Below are 15,311 nucleotides of genomic sequence, written 5' to 3'. Positions count from 1 at the left end.
AAGTCATCCTACCTTTATCTCTGTCTCTTCTATTCTCTTCTCTTCTTTCTCCCCTCTTTCTATATTTTCACTCTTACTATCTCTGTCTACATGTACCTACCTCCCTAACTATTAATCACCCTGACAATTTCTGCTCCTCAAGACTGCAAGAGATTAGTATTATAATCAAGACCATGTGAGTGGCCTTAGAAACCTCCTTTATTCATGTTAATGCTCATGTTGAGGGAAATCCCATTGTCTGTTGCTTTTCAATCTGAAGTCTCACAACCCTGTTTCCTTGCTATTTTGATGAACATGAACCTTGGATAATGTCTGTACTTTTTTCATGTTCTCTGTTACTTTCCTGAAAACTCACATCTATTTTCTTTCTATTTTTGACTAAGACAAAGCTCAGATAAAGGGCCATTCTTACTCACGTGTGTGACCAAAGTTATGAAAAAATCTTGAACTTAATTAGTTATAAATCTAAATTTTTAAAGATTTATAACTACTTATGATGATTTTGAAAGTTTAATTTCATTTTGAAATTCACAGGAATTTCAAAATGAAATTAAATATTTAAAGACTTGAAAAACATGCTTGTGTGTAAAGTCACACACGTGACCCACTTCTTTTGACCTCTGACCTTTAACCCGCTGCATATTTTGTAGATAGCAAAAAATGTTTCCCGATGATAGCTGACTGAGCATGTAAATGTTATATAACCTTTGAATTACTAAATCTCAACAATTTTTTGATTTATAACTGAAGTCAAGATTTGTTATAATTTTGGTCACACACATGACCAAGATTGGCCATGAAAATCTTAACTATTTTCGATTTTGGGTTTTTTTTCTAGAAAACTTATACAAGTATATAAGTTTTCTTGCTATCTTCAACCAACATGAACCTCGGATAAAATCTACACTAATATTCTTCAAGGAGAAGGAAACCTTAGGAACAAGTGAGCTTGTATGAAAATGGAACAACCAGAGACTGATATCAATGACAGTTGAACAATTAACAAATGATAAGGAAGTTATGAGCATTTGAATGTCAAATCACTATACTCTTTTAGTCAATGATATATTTTATGAAATCTCTATAACATGTACATGTCCTCCCATGAAAGAAAAACACATGTATTGATGGGCTTCACAAAGTGACAATTTAAGTCAAAATGGGGACTGTGTACATCATTAGTGATATCAAAATTCCAGTTCTTATAACTTAATTTTTGTTCAGTTTTTCTCAAGCTGTTATTTAGTTGTTTCTTTGATTTTTCTGTTTTCACATACGCTTACTTGAAGGAATTCATTTCCCTTTTAAATAATGAGTCCATACTGGTTTGGATTGGTAAATACTGAGTCCATACTGGTTTGATCTTTCCACTTGAAAGAATTCATCTTAAGAAATGTAATTATGTGCAGAATGTCATTAACTAGTGCTAACCATGACTAATTTGATGATCTTGGATATAAATTAAGGATAGATTTTGGCCATTTATCATCCTGCAAGTATCATATGTTTGTGCACATGACTTTGCTCCTCTTTATAATAATTTCATTGTAATAACTAAACTCAAGATTAGCTTGTTATGTTTGTGAATACATTATGCATCAATAGAATATTTTGTCATGAGATTAAGAGATTGGGATGTTGGTTCGAATTGCAGTCTCTCCCACAGTTCTCATGGCCGAGCTCTAATAAGCGTCCGAGACGTCGTGTAAGTCCTCTTCTGGACACTGTTATCGTAGAGTTTGGTGGTTATTATCTCCCATAGACTGTAGCATGAATAACATGTCTCATAAAGCTGTTTGTAAGTTAAGAGCAACTTTAAGAATGACTGGTGACGCCTTTCTTAGGAACTTAATTGACAGCAATAGAAATCTGGCGGGTAACACCACTAAAAAGGATCACCACTTGCTTGTAAAGTTGCTTGTAACTTACAACCATATGAAACACCCACCTTATTATATCTTATTAACTATTATAGCTTATAACTGCATGGTAAAACTTCAACAAAGCTCATATGCTCCTATATCTCTAAAAGATACTATCTTTGATTTGCAATTTAACACACTAACATTACTTACTACTTGAAAAAAAAATATTCAGTTTAGAAAGCCATGAAATAATGTAATCATGTTAGATTATGAGAGCAATCTGTATATAGTGTCGGGGGAAAAATCACCTGGGGGGGGGGCAGGACGATATTGCCCCCAAAATGCTCATATGACCCCTGGAAATAGAAAAAAAAAACCATCTAATGTGGTAGATGTAGGCAATAGGTTGTGAAAAGCAGCAACCAAATTTTTTTGAAAAAAATAATTTTGTTGTTGTTGCCTGTAGTGGCGTTTATTTTGGTAAGGTTCTTCATTAAGTTTTGCTATGAGCAATTACATATATCTAAAGCAACTGATGAATACCCAGCTACTGTGCAGTGCTACTACTTGGAGGTTTTATGCACACTAATGACAGAAGAAAAAGAATTATTATCTTCTATATATTATATATTGTTTTCAATTTCCTGAATATCTTTAGTTGAATGCAATATGTCCAATATACCACCCAACATAAGTATGAATGTGTCTGTACATGAATCCGTTCCAAAAAGGAAAATTTCTTAATCCAGGCCCAAAATTTAATTATATGGTGATTTCATATCTTCATTAGATAGCTCAAGAGTGGTATATAACAAAATATATACTGTTAATGAATATGTGAATCCTTAGAATGATAAACAACTTTATAATTTATCTACTCTTCACTTATCTCTCCATTATCTATTTCAATGAAATGATATTTATGTCATGAATTAATAACATATGAGGTTGAACTTATTTGATATTTATACGATTAACTCATATTACCGATGCTGTTTTCTCTCTTTATACAAATATATCCTCTTCATTAAAAACACACCTTTTAGTCATGTATATTAACATATACATTTACTGTACGGTATATCTTTGCTCACTATTCTGTCAACTTTCTATAATCTATAGGCTTTTGACTTTATTATGACTATTGAATGCTTCTTTTGTCTTTCCTTATAAACTAGTGCAGATATATTTCTTTCAAATATATTAATAAATACAATAAAATGCTACAGAATAATCTTCTGAGGAAAAGTAGAATTGGAACCTGTACCTGTCACAGATACTACCCTGTATTCAAACGTAGAGGCCTGTATTCTGAACTCTGGTTTAATATGAACTCTGGTGGTCTAAAGTTGTGGTTTAACTATGGATAGCCAATTGTGACATAAATATCTAACAGTAGGGGGTTCATTTTATTAGTTCATTTGACACTAGAATCATTCTTCATTATCGGGGGATGACAGAGTAAGATAGTTATCTTTACCATTCAAAAATTATTGGAGCACAGTAAACGTAAGAAACATACAGTGTAAACAAAATTTTGACATCTTTGGCTTTCCATAACATCTGCAAAGAGTTAGACCAAGGTCTCAGTTAAACTAGACTTCAGAATACAATATGTGATTGTCAATAAAATTGTCAATAAAAAATAGAAAATAAAAAAACAATGGAATATCAAATAACTTGTGTAGGAATCAATATTTGGGCTCTTGGCTGACCAAAATCCTGTGCTGAATGCTGAATCTCTCCCAAAAGGTAGGGGGGACAAGGGTATGGAAAATTTGACAAGCAAAAAAAAAAAAAAAAAGGTTATCACCCTAAATTTCAGGTCGTTTCGACGAAAATTGATTTGACAAGCAAAAAAAAAAAAAAAAAAAAAAAGGTTTTCATCCCAAAATTAAGGTCATCTCGTCCTAAAATACATGTTTTATTTTGATTTTGAATGATGAATTTCTTACCATCATAAAATACCAGAAATAGTAGGGGGGACATTTGATAGTGTGTCCCCCTACTATTTTGAGTAGGGGGGACACATCCCCCCTAGGATTTCTGCCCATGAACCCTTGATGAGTCATACTAAAGGCTTGTGAATATAGAACCTTCTGCCATCGAGCAAGGCACTCACCAATGGAAAGGGTTAATAATAACATATTATGTTTTAAATATTAGCTGAAATGGCTACCCTTGGTAAATAAGAGATATTTTTATCAGTGTTATCCAAAGAATTTCATAATCATGTCCCGCCTCTATGCTAAAACTTATCTTGTTTATATAGTACACTAAGTAAAAAAAAAAGAGACACAGAATAGGAAGTGTGCATAAATTGTATTTATATCCTTTCTTTCTATATATTAGAAATCATTGCAAGAAACCCCACATGGATGAATGCCCCTTTCCATAGTAGATACTCCATACTCTATTGATAATCCAGGCTATGTCATGTAGGAAGCAAGGTAATGATTCTAATTAAAGTTCGATAAAGCCATAATCTTCACCTTATTTCTGGTATCTCCATGGTTACAGAATCCTGGCATGGAGTTGGCTGATGATTACGTGGAGTTTATCCGTGATAATCTAGATGAGATCAGAGAGAGAGTCCATGAGGATGAGTTCCTCCAGAACTTGTTTGAGGTATGTACATGCTTTTTCTTAAGGTAAAATATTATCTTTCTGCGTAATCCCAGAATTCATACAGTTTGGAATAACTTTAAGAATCACTTCAATATCCATGCAGCCATAAGAGTGAAATGGGATTTCTAGGCTGAATGAAAAAAGGGGTAAAAGCATATAAGTAAAGAAATGGAAATGTCATCAAACTCAGATGAATATAACAAGAATGAATGAATGAACGAGCAAAGAAACGATAATACAACCCAAATTCACAGAGCAACATCTGAATCTGCAGCACCGATAGATAATCGCAACTTGTTTGAAGTCAAACACTTATTAGGGATTTTTCGCTCAGCGATGTACAGAGGATTTAAGAACAGAGGAAATGTATTGGAAATGGCCATCAAATGACAGTGAACAGCTGGAAGGTCTTTGTCGAAAATTGGTAAATGGAACAGCAGGTGACAAGGAATTTGCAAATATTCCATCAAAAATTACAAATAAGTTGTCAGAAATTGGTGATCTGGAACAGCAGTTTTAGAGACTTCTCTGTTCTTTTTCATGGCAGGCATTTTACAATACACTTCCTCTGTTCTTAAAACTTCATCGCTGAGTGAAATATAACATCACAACACAGGATATATACTCTACAAATTTACGCATGCAAGTCTGTAACTTTCTATGTTGTTCTTATTCATTTGGCAGGAATGGTATACTTCCAATATGAATCTACTTTGTGACTGGATGTCGGATAGAATGGAACTGCAGCTGCACATTTACCAACTCAATACATTGCTCAGGATTACTGGGGTAAGTAACAAAACTCTTCTACTTACGACGATGTTAAATTGACAAATCCCAAATTATCATATTGGATTAAGCTCCATTTAAAACGAAACTTTTTGGATTTAGTTCCTTTTGTAAAAAAAAAACCTTAAATTTAAATCAATATTTGCCAACCTTCAAAAAATATATTTTTTATGTGATATGGTGCAGGTTATTCCTTTTCTAAGATACACATAATGAATTTTCAAAACCAATATTGCTCTAAGTGGATTTAGCTCCTTTTTTAATAAAAATGAATACCTCTGTTGGTAGAGTGGGAGTTTCAGATTCCAGCGACCTGGGCTCCGTAACACAGATTAGTGATCAATCGCTAAATGAACTGACCAATCAAGATCAACATTACAGGCGCATTTGGTGCAAAATACTGACCAGGAACCAATCAGAAGTGTTTTCTCATATTTGCTATTCATCGCTAATCTTTGTGTCACGGAGCCCAGGTTTTGATTCCCACTTGGTGTGCTTATTCCGGTTGGTAAGACGTTTCTTCTCAAAACCAGGTTCCTGGTAGAGGACTTTCAGCCTTAATCCTCCAATTCCTTGCTCGTTAGTGTTCATGCTTTATTAGCAATTGGGTAAAAAAAAATCATCACTAAATTACCAAACAATTCTTCAATTTGTCATTTGTGTTGAGCAGAAGATGTACAAGGACTTTGAGCTCCACGGCGTCCCCTGCAAAGTCCTCAACAGCAAGACCTACGACAACGTGAAGCATCGGCTGCAGGTTGAGGAGGCGACGGCATCGGTCACCAACCAGCTGGTGATCCACAACGGATCCATGAGCCAAGATGACGAGGATGACGACGACAACTAGACAAGAGCTGATCCTTAACACTGATGTCACTAGAAAAATAGAATTGTTCTCCCCTTGTTCCTGGTCTCACTGACCCCCTTTATGTTCTCTTACTCTTTGATCTGTCAGTTTATATAGCCACTTTGTCTGATACTGGGTATTCTGATTCTATTTGGTCTAATTCCATTTGGTCTAATTCCCGTTGGTTTAATTCCTGTTGGTCTAACTCCAGTTGGTCTAATTCCATTTGGTCCTATTTCAGGTATAGCTTAATACCAGTTGGGCTAATTCAAGTAGGTCTAATTCCAGTTGGTCATATCCCAGGTATAGGCTAATATCAATTGGACTCATTCCAGTTCAGCTAATTCCATTTCATCTATTTCCAGTTGGTCTAATTTAGTTGGGCTAATTTCAGTTGGTCTAGATCCAATCTGTCTTATCCCAGATATAGTCTCTTACCAGTTAGGCTTATGCCAGTTGGTCTGATTCTAATTAGTCTAATTCCTGTTGGGCTAATTCCAGTTAGTCTAATGCTAGTTGGGCTAATTTCATGACAGTTTTCCTGGGATCTCTTTTGTAGATCTACATGTACTTATTAACCCTGATTGTTCCCCTGCATAGGATTCATCGTTCGGTTGAATATTTCTTTTATTTGTCAATTCTAACTCGTAACCATTGTGGATACCAAGTGGATATTTGTCCAATTGGTTCATGTGATAAGTGACAATTAGTGACAAATGGCCATTCGGTTTACAGGTTTAAGACGAGATAGAATATGACCATGCTGGATTAGAAGGGGTATTATACCTTGCTTGATTAGACCAAGTGGCAAATCTCCATTGTGTCTCATGAGAGAAGAAGAGGAGTTTATTCCTGCGATGACCAGATCCCTGTCTTACAAAGAGTTGTGACTATTCCAATCAGTCTCAACTATGGAAATCCATACTGCATTATACTTTGTCAAAAGGAAGCAAGTTACAAAAGTATCATTTGTTGTAAATGAGCAATGTTCATCATTTACATTGGCATCAGTGCAATTTAACAGCATATTTTTTTCCATCGAACGGCCATTTCTTCCCCCAAATTTTGCCTGAACCTTGCAACATAAAAAGGGTGTTTCAGAAACAACAATAACTCAGATTTAACTGATTTGTCACTTGCTTCCTTTTGCCAAAGTTGGGCATCCTAGATGTCATATTTACAAAAAAGTCCCTCTGAAAATAACAATGAGCACACAGACCTTTCAAGAAAATGTATGGAAAGCCATTGATGCCATAATTCTTTATACAGACAATTTACACGAAATCCCTCTAGAAAGGGCAAGAAAATGATGTATGCTTGAGTACAGATCATAGCTCTATTTGTACAGATCAATGCATTCAAGATGTTGGTTGTGCTGGCTTTCAATAGTTGTGATTGATCGTGCAGATCGATGTCAACTCTTTGTAAGATTGGTCCCTCGGCATAGAAGTCTTCCCCATTACTTATTCTCAAGTTGTGTCTGATAAGAACCATGCACAGCTCAGTTCTAGTCGGCACAATCAAATTAATTTTCCTTCATGTAATGACGACAAGAAAGATGAAAACCAACCGTATACCAAGTATTGAGTTTTTGTGTTGCCAAGTACTTATTGGCAATGAATGAAGAGAAGTTATAAAAAAAAGGGAGAGAACATGTAGATTTCAAAAAAAATTGCAGGCAATTATGAAATATCCTTCTGCATTATGTTGGTCCTATAAATAAAAAAATAAAAATTCATTGAATTTAATTTTGATAAGCTTTATTGCCCTGTTTGATGTGAAAATTCCCATGCTGCACATGGCATTTTCATTTCATAAGATGCTGGAATAGATGAAAGTAACAATAGAATAGAAAAAACACCACTTTATTCTTTTTTTTAAAAAGAGATGTAGAGCTCTTCATTTTGTATACAATATACAGTCAGTTTGGCTCATACTATTTCTCAAAAAGGAAAACAGGGTGACTCAAAATACATGAATTGTATAAGGATGATGTTTTTTATCAGATATCATCCAAAGAAACCTATTTCTATCAGACATAACAAAATGAAATGATTTAATAGAAAGGTCCTTCATTATGCCTTATTAGAGCAGTCCAAATTGATCTAATCATGAGAATAAAAATGTTCATATTTTTAACTCTCTTCCCCAGAGAGTAGGAAATTGCAAAAAAAAATGGATTAGGGAGCCTTGAGAGTGTACTGAAAGTTAAAAACTTCAGGAAATGTTTCAATTAATCTAGATTTAGATTTAGGAATTGCAATTAATAAGCCTTCACAGTTGCGAATTTGAATATAAGTGCTGAGCGATACATGCAGTAAAACTGATAGCAGTTATTATACGTGGTAAAAGGTTCTCACACTATATGATCGTGTGATATAAAAGAATATCACACCACATGATTGTGTGATATTATAGAGATATTGCCTACCTAGAGTTTGAATATAACATTTTCTCTCGCCGACGGAGTTATATTTTTCCTAAGGGATTATATTTTGCCCAAAGCGTGCAGCGCTGAGGGAAAGTATTCTCCCAAGGAAAAAATATAGCTTTGGAGGGGAGTTGAAATGTTATTTATTAAAAAGATAGACCAGGCAATATCTGTTATAAAAGAATATATCACACAACATGATTGTGTGATATTTGTTAATTATTGTTCATCATTGTCCAGTCATTCAATTTACAAGTTTTTCATATTTCTATTTCAACAACTACAGAGGAGTTGTTCCAAGACAAACGTGTTTGATCAAGCCATTTGTAAAGTTGCACATACCACCAGTATATGGCAAGCCAAATGGATTTCACAATCATTTCCAATCACTTAAACCAAAGCTGAATTTAAAAAAAATATGCAAATGATGTATGGTACCCTTTATCTTAATTTTTTTATAATTAGCTGTAATGTTATTGAAATTATTTGAAAGAGAGTCATATTTGTTGAAAAAAAAACATTTCATGGAAATGTTTTTGGCTCAACCAATGGCACTTCATAATCCCAGTCATGTGACACTTTACAAGCAGCTATATATGAACTACTTCTTCATGCATCAGGATCACAGAGAATGTAGTTGTCATAATCATCCTAGTTATCCTAAATGACATTCCAATCTTGTGTAAATAAATCTTCCTAAATTATTAAGCATTTTACAGTACCATATTAATGTATAATAGAATGTTGGTCTACATGATATGTTGTCGATATCATGTTCCAAATGAATAAAAGTATTTTTTGACTAACGATATATGATAGTAGATATATATAGCTGGAGAGATGATCATTGATAGTGAATTAGTAAGGCCATAGTATCCAGCCATATAACTCGAGTAGATGATATGACAATTGTATGATTTGATGGGTCAATTACATGTTTGTAATATCTAGTCTATAACAGGAAGGTAGTATAGATTTGTTTGGGGTTTAGCTATTTTGGTGATATTAAGTGTAGTTACTCTTGGATTAGGTGTTACTTTTGCTCACGAAGGGTGATTTTAAGTTTGGTCGTGGAGGTTGGTGTTGACGGGGGAGCACAGGAAAATGAGAGTGTTTTGAGCGACTTCAATCGGTGTGCTATCAACAATGTAAATGGAATTGCTGTTATGTTATGAAAGTCGGTGTTAGTGCTTGGTGGTTCAAACACCTGATTCACGCTCTCAACACGAGCACAAAAGTTGGAGTTATAGTGCTTAGCAGTTCAAAAACCTAATTCATGCCCTCCACACAAATATGTACACTTACACTCCCAAAAAGTTGGTGTTAATGCTCAGTGGTTTATAAACCTAATCACACCCTCAACACCCAACACCAACCACCTATGTCAACCATTCTTGAAGTCATCTTTCATAATAATGTGTTAAGACAATACCTCCTTCACTAGTGTTGGCATTATAAACAGCATTCCTGATAACCAAGTGTCTTATTGGTAAGTTGGATTGGTGTTCCATCTGTGGGTTTGTCTGAATATTCCCTAGGTGCGGTTTCATGAAGTTGTTCATAAGTTACGATCGACTTAACAGACAACTTTCCGAATGACTGATTTCTTGTACTACATGAAATACCACAATTTTCCATCAACATTGAAGTTGAAGAAGAAGTTAATGTTGCAACTTAATTCCCCCACCCAATTTTATATAAAGTACAAAGACAATATTATTGATGTACAAATGAAATAATATCTTTGGTAAAGAGGAAACCACAAAATAGCAATAAGTGCTAATCAGGTGTGGTACCCTGTACATAATACATTAACTCTTCCAAATAATGATACATATGTATTCTCTTACGGACTACATTAATTTAACTGATATATTAATATAGGATTGCATTGCCTACTAACCCGAAACAAATTTTGAAAAAATAATGGTATTTTTCATTCAAATGCTTGAAATCAATGCAGAGATTGTATTGTTAATCATATAATTGACAACCAGGGAGGTGTTTCACAAATGGTTAAGGGTGTTTCAGGGGGTGTTGCAAGAAAGTATTTGCAATCAGTTGCAAATTTACAAGTGATAGATCAGTTTTATCTAAAGAAAACGAATATACACTTGTTGATTGCAAGAATCAAACAAACATCAAACAATTGCAAATTTGCAATGAAATACACCCCATTAAATTTGCACCTAAATTCCCAGTTGCGTGCAGTAAAAAAGGGTATCGGCGCATTAGTCAAATCACGCTAAGAGGTTGCGCTATGTCATATTATTAATCACAATAAGGTTGCGTGTTACATATCTTGTGTGCTACGGCATTTAAGCATGACTCTTACATGTAAGTCATACTTAACTCTTTGTGATACACTCAAGAGAGGATCACCAGTCGTTTGTAAAGTCATTCGTAACTTAATTATGAAACACCACCCAGTAATAGATTGATTGACGTTTGCGGTTCTTTTTTCTTTTTTTTACTATCTATATTCATTCTGTCATCTGAAATAAAGTGGAATCCAGTTATTTTGAAAGGCAAAGATTATGTTTATCATCCTATCGTATGACATTGTGCAAAAATGGCTGAAAATTGTCTCCTTTTGTATATACTTAGACTTTTTCTTCTACGAATATGTTTTTCTTGATACTGATATATAAAGGGTTTTTTTTTCATATTTGTGGTGTTGATTACAAAAGCCTCCAAGTTCCAAGACACATCCTCCTACCTGCAATAATTGCTCCTACAGAAAATCCACACATTAAGCAAAACAAAAACCCTAATCATAATCCTGCATCATGCTCCACCAAACATAATAATAATAATAATAATAATAGGCATTTATATAGCGCCATCTATCTAGAAATATTCTATTCCATGGCGCGTTGTTATTATTATTACCCCGGCTTTAGCTCAAGCTGCCTCTCAGCACTCATGCATTCAAGGAATTAATCCTGCCGGGTACCCATTCACCTCACCTGGGTCGAGTGCAGCACAATGTGGATAAATTTCTTGCTGAAGGAATTTATGCCATGGCTGGGATCTTGTCACAACCCTAACCATATTTAAAGAGAAACTAGGAGAAAATATATGTTACCCAAGATTCAAGGGAAGTCTTTGTTGCGGTTGAAATAATCAGCCAATTAGATTCTAGAGCTATCTTAACCCTAAATTTTAAAGATCTATTGATAATTATGGAATAACAACAATAAAGCAAGTAAAAAAAAATTTTTTTGACTTCAGACTTTAAAACATTTTAATTAATATTCAAAATATGTAATGCCCCCATTTTTTTTCAATTAAATTTAATTCATTTGTTTAATGTTATACTTGTATTAATTCTGTATAATTTCTTCACACTTTTACCATGTTCAATACACCAAATAAAACAAACTTTTTGCTAGATTCCCAATTTCATCATTTACAATATGCATAGATAATATTGAAAGAAAGTCAAACACAAATGTCAGATATCTATTATATACTTTGTATGATAATAAATTTACAATATTCATATATTGCATATGGGTATATATCTCATCGAACATGTCATCCTGTCATTGTATTTTTTTTATTATATGTATTATGTAAATCTACTCTGTTGTAATGTTGTAGAGTATACGAAATATGCAAAGCGTCTTCTCTGGTCCTTTTTTTTTAGTGAGCAATTTTGTATATTCCCGTTGGAAAAAAACAATGACATAGGTTTGTATGTATCTCTGTGCTAATATGAATCTAATGTGATAAAAATCTGGTTTTTTTATGGTGAACAAAGTTTATGTTAAATGCATGTGTAGTATATTGAAAAAGACATGGTTTTGTGCAATTGCTAATCAACACTTTTATCAGAATATTGAATCTCAAAGTGTAGTTTGGAAATATTCATCATGTGGACAAAATTCCAGGCCTATGAAATATATGAGAAAAAAAGAATGAAATTATTCAAACTACTTTCAACCACAAAAATGAACATGATTTAAGAATTTATCGATCATGGATGATTTTGTTTTATTAAAATATTCTGCTTGGAAACAAAAGTTTTCAAACAAGATTGTATTGATGTACTTTCAGATCATGAAAGCATGACAATGTGTTATGATGTGCTGCAACATTGAATGTGTATCCCCATTGTATATATTAGTTATTGAAATTTGCTTCATGTTGCATATATATATCAGAGTTAATAGTAATGTTTTACTTGAAAATGAATTATGAGTCATTATGATTTTGGTAGATATATAAATGTGCTTTTCATATCTTGTACGATATAAAATGGAAAGCTAATAGCTATATGTAATAAGTAATTGTGAAAGGTAAATCATGGATTTATTCTCTATGTATCTTTACTTCCAGTCTTCCCTCTATTTAATTGTTTTCTCTTTTCTGCCCTATAATTAATCCCTATACTCCTTTTTCTCTCATTGCTCTTCCTCTCCTATTTCCCTGTCTCACTTTCTCTCTCACATTCTGTCTCTCTCCTCTCTTTCTCTATCTCTCCCTCTATTGCTCTCCCTCTTATTTTTGTTCTCACATACAGAATTTTTTTTTCTTTAAAAGGAAAACACTGACATACATATTACACCATCTGCCTTTTGATATCCAAGGTCCCTTTGAAAACTTAAGCACATTGAGAAGTGTTTTTTTTACAGTGTGATATGAACTATACATGAACTGGATTTTATCATTTTTTTAGCAATCGGTTTCATTAAAAATTTTAGGAAATGTTCTTGATTCAGATAGTGTTATCATAGATAAAAAAATGAATTTGAAAGTATGTTTAATTAGCTTATATTTTGGAGATGATACCTGGCCTAAGCTAAGTTATCAGCTTTCACATAGTACAGAATACCATTAATATGATCAGAAGCATAATGAGCCAAAAAATGAGGGGGGGGGCAGAGCATGGCACACACTGGGAAATATATTTTTTCGATTGCATGGGAGCGAAGAGAATAAAATCTTTTTACATGTACCTTTTTTCAAAAGAACCCAGGGTTTTTTACGGCAGAGTTTGCCATAATATCCATTAATATAATTCCTTTTTTTTTCATTTGTTTTCTTCTTTGTCCACTTTTTTTCTTGAATAGTGGAACCATTGCCACCTCCCCCCCCCCTCTCTTTAACGCACTGATGATTTTTTTTAAAGAGGAAGTAGTACTTTCAATTTAAGCAGGACATTTTAATTTACGTAGCAGTTGTATACTTCGTTGAGAAAGGACTGATAATGTTTCATCTCATTGTTGCCGTCTTTGTGGGAGAATCCAATGAACAGCATTCAGTTTACTTTGCCATGTTTACATAGCACACCCATACATTCACAAGTTCCATTGCAACAAGTGCAACAGTTAAAAAAACAAATACTCAGTAGATTGTCGACAGAAAATCTTCAATATTCTATCAAATTTTAATCATTTACCCCAATTTTTTTTTACTGTGATGAGGGGTCCAATTGTAGGTGCAATTACATGCCATTCAAATATGAAATGCAATGCCCAAACTTCATGACTGATTGGTTGAATATGAAGTTGTGTTTGAATTTTGTAGCTGTTAATGATCTCAATTCATTGTGCAATCGGCCCAAGATATGATACAACATCATAAAATTTAAATGGTATTCTATTAATGCTCCAAGATATCTATATGTGAACATAAATAAAAATCTATCATGTATTTATATGTGTATATATATATATATATTATATATGTGTATATATTTAGTTCAGATAATTTTATATTAGTTTTAGTCAGTTTTATTCCTTTTGCATTGTCATGATTTCTTAAGGTTTGCTTGCATATATGATACCATCAACATTCCAGGTATTGTACGTTCTCGTTCCACACTGTATGATCTTGAATAATATAAGAACTTAGATCTGTCAAAGTTGTTATTTCTTCAGTATTCCTCATTATCCAAGAGACACATTAATATTCTAATGTACAATTGATTTCTATTCCAATCCTATATATACACCATAACTCAAAGACATGTAGACCATATGATCACTTTTCCACGTATATGAATATATATTTCACAACCATAGTTAAGTCTTTCATTGTGTTATCAAATACAACAGATGACAAATATATATCATATTCTTCTTTCTTCTTGATTCACTGTAAGTAGCCTGTATCAGTTCGAACAATGTTCATGATTTTTCTCTGTGAAATTATATGTTGGTTGGATGTTGATATTTGAAATGTCAGCCAGAAAAAAAAATCCTGCCTTTTCTAATTGTCATCTACTTATCATGGTCTGTGCCAATGCTCCTTATCACTATCCTCAGTTGTCAATGTTATGTTTTACTTAAATCAATATGAAATTCAGTTGAAAAATAACACTCCTTGTACTTACAATTTACATAAGAATCCAAGCAGCTTACTATTAATCTAATTGTAGACAATCAGTTCCTTTACTCATTTTTTTTGCATAAAGGTTAAGTTATATTCATATAAAAATATGAATATTATAGTATATTGGGTGTCCTGTGATGGGAATACTTTTATGTCTTATCTTAAATATATTATGTGGAGATGTAATTTGCCCCCCCCCCCCATGAAAGTTGATGTTCTAAAAATAATGTTGAATAATAAAAATAAATAATGTACTTTAATGTACTTATTTTCTCTTTCCATGAAAATGGCCATAAATGAGATGATTATGTGATAGAAATGTCTATGTGAATTGCTTCAAGAATCAAGCAAAATTTACACTTTTTGTCGTTTCATCTTATTTCATGATTTATAAATAATCTCTTAGTTA

At 33.3% G+C, this 15,311-nt stretch overlaps 1 protein-coding gene across 4 annotated transcripts in view; it reads left to right on the top strand.

Moving 5' to 3' along the window:
• Positions 1-8,969, top strand: part of LOC129255714 (calcium-dependent secretion activator 1-like) — a 45,442-nt gene extending 36,473 nt beyond the window's left edge. For 3 of the 4 annotated variants that reach the window (XM_064096782.1, XM_064096780.1, XM_064096779.1), the window contains 3 exons: positions 4,386-4,493; positions 5,178-5,282; positions 5,953-8,958. In XM_064096782.1, the coding sequence (XP_063952852.1) occupies positions 4,386-4,493; positions 5,178-5,282; positions 5,953-6,129 (390 nt within the window). In that variant the 3' untranslated portion in view covers positions 6,130-8,958. Of the gene's footprint in view, positions 1-4,385; positions 4,494-5,177; positions 5,283-5,952 lie in introns of all 4 variants that reach the window. The other variant, XM_064096781.1, reaches the window with a different exon arrangement.
• Positions 8,970-15,311: the final 6,342 nt, after the last annotated feature.

This window comes from Lytechinus pictus, chromosome 3, assembly GCF_037042905.1.
Source record: "Lytechinus pictus isolate F3 Inbred chromosome 3, Lp3.0, whole genome shotgun sequence".
NCBI lineage: Eukaryota > Metazoa > Echinodermata > Echinoidea > Temnopleuroida > Toxopneustidae > Lytechinus > Lytechinus pictus.
The sequence above is the reverse complement of the archived record's forward strand: the minus strand, read 5'-3'. Positions and strand labels throughout refer to the sequence as shown.